The sequence below is a fragment of the Eimeria mitis genome, genomic scaffold (assembly GCF_000499745.2).
Source record: "Eimeria mitis Houghton genomic scaffold, Emh_scaff816, whole genome shotgun sequence".
Lineage (NCBI taxonomy): Eukaryota > Apicomplexa > Conoidasida > Eucoccidiorida > Eimeriidae > Eimeria > Eimeria mitis.
This window is the reverse complement of record NW_013576001.1, coordinates 1-7,542: the sequence shown is the minus strand read 5'-3', so window position 1 is coordinate 7,542 and position 7,542 is coordinate 1. Positions and strand designations below refer to the sequence as shown.

At 47.8% G+C, this 7,542-nt stretch overlaps 2 protein-coding genes across 2 annotated transcripts; both read left to right on the top strand.

Moving 5' to 3' along the window:
• Positions 1–1,430: 1,430 nt before the first annotated feature.
• On the top strand, positions 1,431–3,418 carry EMH_0022970 (uncharacterized protein; the record flags this gene model as incomplete). Its single annotated transcript, XM_013502048.1, has 3 exons — positions 1,431–1,779; positions 2,512–2,774; positions 3,032–3,418. 3 exons carry the CDS (start codon positions 1,431–1,433, stop codon positions 3,416–3,418), a joined length of 999 nt encoding a protein of 332 aa, XP_013357502.1.
• Positions 3,419–5,360: 1,942 nt separating this feature from the next.
• On the top strand, positions 5,361–7,353 carry EMH_0022960 (STE kinase, putative; the record flags this gene model as incomplete). The annotated part of the gene is made up of 2 exons (XM_013502047.1): positions 5,361–7,055; positions 7,234–7,353. The coding sequence occupies 2 exons, from the start codon at positions 5,361–5,363 to the stop codon at positions 7,351–7,353; spliced, it is 1,815 nt and encodes a 604-aa protein (XP_013357501.1).
• Positions 7,354–7,542: the final 189 nt, after the last annotated feature.

The following is a 7,542-nucleotide window of genomic DNA, read 5'->3' as shown; positions in this document are numbered from 1 at the left end:
TATATATATATATATATATATATATATATATATATATATATATATATACGATGACAGTACTACACAATAACAATATAAGAATACAATAATTATAGTAAAAAGAAGAATAATACTACACAGTAATCATAATATATATAATAGAAGAAAACACACAAAAAACATCAAATACACAGCATAGGAGTTGTAGCAGCATGGAGTTCTGCTGCAACGAAAAACAGAATATCTTGTTTTCGCTGTCGCCTTAGAATATATTTTCTTTATTGTCTCTTTCTGTTTCTTTTGTTTTGTTATACACAGTCTCTCCTTTCTGCCGCCACATACAGAATTCTTCTGTATTTATATTACCTCCTTTTGTCTCTGTTTAAGGAAACACACGCATACAGACAGACAAAAACAAACAAACACACGAAAACAAATAAACCTACGAATCCATAAACATACACAGAGACAAAGCAAAACACACACAGGCAAAGATAGATAAATATGCATCCACAAACGAACACGAGGGAATATACAGAGACAAATAAACAAACAAAGACAAGTAAACAAACGAAAACAAATAAATAAATGAAGACAAATAAATAAAGACAAATAAACAAACAAAGACAAGACGGCTGGAAACGCGGCTGTTTAGTCTAGGGGTATGATTCTCGCTTCGGGTGCGAGAGGTCCCGGGTTCGAATCCCGGAACAGCCCGATTTGTGTTGGCTGATATCTGCATTAATTTCATTCATTTTAAAAGGAATAATTAAATAAATTTAATTTAATTTTGACACTTTCATCACCAATAAATAAGAGCAGATGGGGTGCTGCTGCTCTGGCACGCCTAAGAAGAATAACGGCAAGCCCTGCATGCGTGCACACGCAGTAGGAAAACCAACAAAATAAAGGGATAATATTTCTTTTGAATTCATTTCTTTTTGAAACAAAGTTTAAGAGAAAATTCGCGTTTTTTCGTTCAAGTCCTTCTACAGGATAAGGAGTGGTGTATATGTATGTATACCTTTGGCTGCTCGCCGCCGACCACCGCTGGGGCTTGTGAGGGTTTTGCTTCTTGGCGATGCAGATATGCTGGAGTCAGCTGAAAGACAGTGTTTGTAGCATCAATTAGATAAATTATATCAATAGAAACAAAAATTTAAAGTATTTACTCTCCAGGGGTGGCGCAGCCTGTGTCGCTCATCAGCCGCCGGGGAGAGAGGAGGCACGGAAGCGACGCGATCATTTGCATTTTGTGAGCTGTTCAGCGAATCTATGAATTCATAAATACTGGAATTTCTATTTTTTTATTTTTAGAGAAAATAATACCAAACTGATCTTTGGTTTCCATCTCTTGGGGTGTTAGTATTACTGCGGCAAGGCTTGAACTGCTCGGGGCACTTGTGTTGAATTCATTGTATTCTTTGCCTTCAAATTTCCTCTTTACCACAATGAGCTCTCCAGAGGAAGAAGGAACTCAGCCAGAATCCCGGAGCCCGAAGATGGCCCCGCGTACCCCCTCAACTCTACTAGACAGCAGCAGCAGCAGCAGCAGCAGCAGCAGCAGCAGTGTTGATCATGGGAAACTGACAACTTCCCAGCGTGTTTGTCAGCTGCTACTTGAACGCCACGGCAGCAGAATAACGCAATTTCTTCTGCAGAACAAAGAGGGCCGGCAACTCTTGAAATCATTCATCGCTCTGGCTTTCGGCCATAGTGAACAGGAGGGGGGCAACTGCCTCGTTCGCATCATTCAGAGAGATCCCGAAACTCTCTTGCCGCTTCTCCTCAAAAAATCAGGTGTTTAAACACTGCAGCAGCAGCAGCAGCAGCAGAAGCAGCAGAAGCAGCAGCAATAGCAGCACCAGCAGCAGCAGCAACAGCAGCAGCATAGCAGGCACTAGCATCAGGCGTTTAAATATATGATTATTTTAGAATTAATGTTTATTAAACAACTGATTTCTTGTTTTAAACACCACTGATACACCAAGAGCAGCACCAGCAGCAACGCATACACCATCGTCAAGTGTATAGAACACACCGCCCTTATAGGAGTTTTATGTTTAGTAAAGAACTAAACAACTGAATACACAACCAAGAAGTTTAACAAACAACTAAATACCACTTTTAAAATATTTATATGCATAATATGAAGCTCCCGCAGGACGGTGATATGTGCATTCAAGTTCGTTTCCTTTATCCTATTTCTGCGGTTGTGTTTTCTTCTTCACACAACTAACATCGTTTTGAATTAATTATTTAATAAATAAATAATTTCATTAATTATTTAGATAGTTTATGATTAAATCAATCGTTGAAATGCCATATAATTGAACTGATTGTTCAGATAACATTCAGTTTTTCGTTTGGTTAATACCTCATCGAGTTGCTGAATTTAGCTGAATTGTTTAAATAAAATACAAATGAATAAATTGTTTAAAAAAATAAAAGTATAAATAAATTAATTTTGTGTTAATCTAACAACTTATACTGATATGAAAGCAATAATATTTCGTGTTTCCTGTGCTGCAGCTGACAAGACGGTGGCGCGGGGGCTGGCCGCGTGTTTCGTTCGGGGTGTATCGAACGCAGCAGCAGAAGATCTGAAGCCAGTTGTTGCAGCACTAGCAGAAACTATCACTGAGCCTCTAGGAGCGCAGACAGAAACCCCCAAAGAAGACGGGGGACAGGCTCCTGCTGCTGCTGTTGCTGCTGCTGCTGCTGCTGCTGCTGCTGACGATGATGATGAGGGTTCAAGTGATAAGAGGCCTGATAATGAACAGTCGGCTGCAGAGGTCAGAACATTTTCCTTCTCTCTGCTGCGTGTACACCTGAAACCTCTTCGCCAGTATACAACGTGTTCTGATGCTAGGCTCAGTCTTTATATCGAATAGTCTGCAGGAGAGTTAAAGAAACTAATTTTTATTTGTTTTCATTTGTTGTTTTACTTGTTTGTGGGCCATCAGGGGACCCCTCAGCACACACACTATATGCTCAGGTGTAGAGGAAGTAAACATTTTGCTTTTTGCTTTTGCTGTATTTGTTTTTTTAGGGTTTGTTAAGGCGGCCGTCTCGCGTGCAGGAGCTGATAAGAGAGCAGCAGCGGCGATGTCAGCAGCAGCAGCAGCAGTTGCTGCGGCAGCGGAGCAGCTGTGTGCGTGAGTCTGCAGAGGTGCCTCATGTATCAGAGGAAAAAGATGAGGGGAGAAGAGTGCAAGAGAAACTGTTGATAGAGGCCGTAATCTTCGCTGCAACTGAAGCCGCTTCCCCCGAAGCTGAGGCCCTCTGTGAACAGCTAGTAAACCTCTCGCCTGCAGTATTAACGCGGGTTATTAAAATTGAAGTCGCTAGAAACCCAGCAGAAACAAACGCAGCAGCAGCAGCAGCAGCTTCCCCTACGGCTGCAACCGGGGCTGCTGCTGCTGCTGAAGACTCTTAAGCAAAGAAGCAAAGATATTGAGAAACAACAGCAGCAGGGTAGTAACAGCAGCAGCAGCCACGAGCAGCAGCTGTAAAACAGCAACATTATGGCAGCAGCAACCTTCTCGCCAGCATGAAAGGCGTCGCTAATTGTATACAGAAATTAATGAATTTGTTTGTTTCGTTCAGTTTTGAACTTGAGTTTGTTATATAGATATTTGCCTGTTGCTTTCTATTTATTTTTGCAAACTCCATACGATGGATAATTTGTTTTAAAAGGGAACGAAACACCGATTTTGTTGCCTTTATATTTTGCTGCTTTCTCAACCCCGCACGTCGCCTTCGTCTTTTTCTTTTTTTTTTTCAGCTGCTTTAGTGCACTCTATCATCCCTCATTAGAACTGTCTGTACAGACGAATCCACCCAAACAAACGCATATGAACGCATACCTCTGCAGCGCGTTTGTCAGTTCAACTTTTCCTGTTCCAGCGAGAACAAAGCGCTTTCATAATTCAAATCAAGAGAAAAGCCAGAGTTACAGCCATTGCAACAATTCACTCGATGAGGGAAAACAGTAACCCTCAGTTTGCGCTCTGGAGATGCACCAGAAGGAAAGAAGCAAGCCGCGCCAGCTCGTAGCCGAAACAGGTTGACGGGGAGGGGTAACGAAGGGGGAGGGGAATCTACAGAAATATGTATTCTTATAGTCCGTGGCTAGTGCAAAGGCTGTCATATGCTGTTAGTTTAAGTAAAAGAGAAGCAACAGAAAAGCAAAACTATAATAGAGTGAGCGATACGAAGAACATCTGCAAAACGAATATCGGAACCTGCATGGCGCCCTTTCTGTTATCTTTTGCCGTTCTGTTCTCCCCTACTGTGGAAAGCTGACGAAACAAAGTAAAAGGGTTGAGCTTTCTCTTGCTTTCTGCACTAGTTGGCAGTAATATTAGTTTGTACTTGTATTACTAAGGAGTTCTGCAGGTTGTATACATAGATGTATCAGTCGCGGCGGCTGAGGTAAGAAGAGGGTTTCTTGTGCACTGTCTCAGCAGTGGAGATATTTCGGGGAAACGGCTCTAGTGCTTGTGAGTTAGTTGTATTCTACGAAAGTGGAGAATGTAGAAGGCGCCACTTAAGCGGTGTAACAGCAGGCTGATGGTTTCTTTGCTTTCCGCTTGGGAAATAGAATAAAGGCGGGTGTAGTGTTCGTGTTGTGTTCGTTCTCTTGTCAAGCATTCACAGAAGGTTGTTTGTGCGTGAAAGAAACAGAACCCAAGTTGAATTGAATTAAATGGGCCACCAATCACGCTAAGCTCAACAGATCCTCTCCCGCTTCCGTCTGCAGTATGCATTTCGATTTTTCTTTCATTTGGTTGTAATTGCACCGATCTTCTTCTTCTAACTTCTGATAAAAATGAAATGAACAAAATAAAATTGTGTTTCCCAAAGATAATCGACCTTCACTTCTCTAAGAACCGGTAGGAGTGACCGCCGGGCTGTCGCCAGCGGCCCAGGGGAGCCTCGTTTCACGGATCACATGTGGATGAACTCGATGAATGTTTCTCTATAAATGTTGTATTGAAGTTGTTCTGTCGGAATATTTAAAGAAAATTGATGATTCTTTCCCCAAACAAGTTCCATCGGTTGCTGCGTGCAACGATGAACAGAAGGGAAAGCTGAACGAACCAGCCGGGTGTGCGTACCTTCTTGACGGCGGTGCATTCCGTTCCGTTGCCCCCGTCGTTTCTTACACCTTATTTTCAGGTGTTTATGCAGAATTCATCGCGCCACCTGCTGCAATATCGCGCCTTGCAGCTGCAGCAGCGGAAATGTGAATATGCTTGCTGCCTGCATGAGCTGTCGGTTCCTGGTGGCTTTCTTGTCTAGTCCTGATGCTCGGGCCGTCTTCAACTCCCTCATCGCCTTTAGCTGTGGGTGCGTAAAGGCGTACAAACTGAGAAATGGACATCCGCACCCCAAACCCTCAAACAGCGTCCACCGGCACGGCGGGGCCCCCCTCCCCAGCTGGCGAGGAGCCTCATCCCCTCAAGGGAGACAGCAGAAGCTTGAGTGCACGGACGTCATCGCAAAAGCAGCAGCAGCAGCAGCAGCACGCATTCCGAAGCGCCTTCATTTCGCAGGTTGGGGCCCCCCTTTGGCGTTCTCTTAGGGGCCCCCGGAGCCCCCGGGGCCCTCCTACCCCCGGCCGTGACCCACATCTCAACTCTTACGACTCAGATGAAGCCTCAGGCAGACACCACTCACTGCCCGTTGACTGCCCTATACAGAGCCAACGCAGTTACAGCTGCGCAGACTCCAATTCAGAGCGCTGCAGCGGCGCCGAGTCGCCTTCTCCTCTGCCTTCAGCAGCAGCAGCAGCAGCAGCAGCAGGAGCAGCAGCAGCACCTGCGGGGGCAGCAGTGAGGGCGCAGTCTGCGCCTGAAGTTTCTTCTGCCTCAGCTTCATATCGTTGCCGCCGCAGCAAATTCTCTGCTATTTCTCTCTCTAACAAATTTCGTCAGTTCTCCTTTTCTGGTCTTCTTCGCGGCTCCCCCAGCAATGGCAGTAGCAACATATCCACTGCTGCCTCGAAGGGGCCCCGCAGCTCCTCAGCTGAGCCTGCGGTGTATGCACACCAGAACACACAGGGGGGCCAAACAAGCAAGACGCGCCACGCAAGCGCTCCACGGGGGCCCCTGGGGCCCCCATCTGCTTCGGGGCAGCAGCTGCAGAAGAAGTCTTTAAGGGGGCGGCTCATGCCCTTTAACGTTTTTCCTTCATCTGCTGCTGCTGCTGCAGACGAGTCTGCTGCTGCTGATCCACCTGCTGCTGCAGCTGCTGGTGATCGCGCCGCTGCAGCTGTTCCCGAAGCAGCAGCAGCCGCAGCAGCCGCAACAGCTACAGCCGTAGCAGCTGCTGCTCCTGCTGCTCCCTGCGTTGCTGTGACAGGTATTCCATTTGCTGCAGCAGGAGAAGCTGCTGTTGATGGCTCGCGTGCTGCTGCTGCAGCTGCTGCATCTGCTGCTGCTGCTCCAGCCTTTGCTGCTTCAGCAGCTGTTAGCGATGACGCGCAGGCTGTGGACTCTGCGGACTACCCGCGGGGGGTTGGCTATGACTTTCAGCTGTCTCTGCCTGTGATGTATGAAGCAGCAGCAACAGCAGCAGCAGCAGCAGCAGCAGCAACACCGCAGCAGCTGCATTCGTCTCTTCTGCTGCCTCGACGCGCCTCCTGTCCTGCGCTCGTCAGCAGCTCCGTTCCTCCAGCGAGCGGTGGTGTTACGGCTGAAGCTGCAAGCAGCAGCGAACAGGCTGCTGCTGCTGCTGCTGCTGCTGCTGCTGATAGTGCAGCAGCAGCAGCAGCCTCTCGATGCAGCAGTTTCTTTCCCTCTCGGGACAGCAGCAGCAGCAGCAACATACCCACAGGCCTGCGTCCTCCCTGCGGCTCGCAGCAGCAGCTGCTGCTGTCTGCCCCCCCATACAGCTTGAAGGCAGCACAGCGAAGCCCCTATGAGGTTTCTTCTCGTCGCCGCTGGAGTTCTTCTTCTCCTGACCTCGGCTATGGATACAGAGCAGCCCGCAGCTATGTGGGGGGCCCCCCCCTTGGGGGCCCCCAGGGGGCCCCCGAGACCCCTTTACTAGGTAGACGACCACCCCGCGTGCGGCCGCTGCAGCTGCAGGAGCCGCTGCTGCTGAGCGGTGCTGCTTCTCTGCCTCTGAGCAGCAGCAGAAGAAGCGCGTATGCTACAGCAGCATCACTGCTGCCTGTAGATGGAATACCCGGGGGTATAGAAGGCGGAGTAGTAATAGGTGAATCTGCTGCAGCAACTTTATCAGGTACAGCAGCAACAGGACCACCACCAGCAGCAGCAGCAGCAGCAGCAGCAGCAGCAGCAACAGCAACAGCAACAGCAACAGCAGGAGGAAGCCGCGAGAACCAAACAGACCTGGGTATAGGCCTGTGTTACCCTCAAGCTATAAGTAAACCCCCAGGAGAAAGAAAAGGAGGAGGAGTCGAAAACTTCGTTAAGGGCGTAGAGAAGTGTTTAGCGGAGATCGTCAGCAGCTTCCCCCCAGGCAGTGAGCTACACAACGGCTTCGGGGGGCTCACTGCAGCAGAAGAGCAGCAGCAAGGAGGACCGCTGC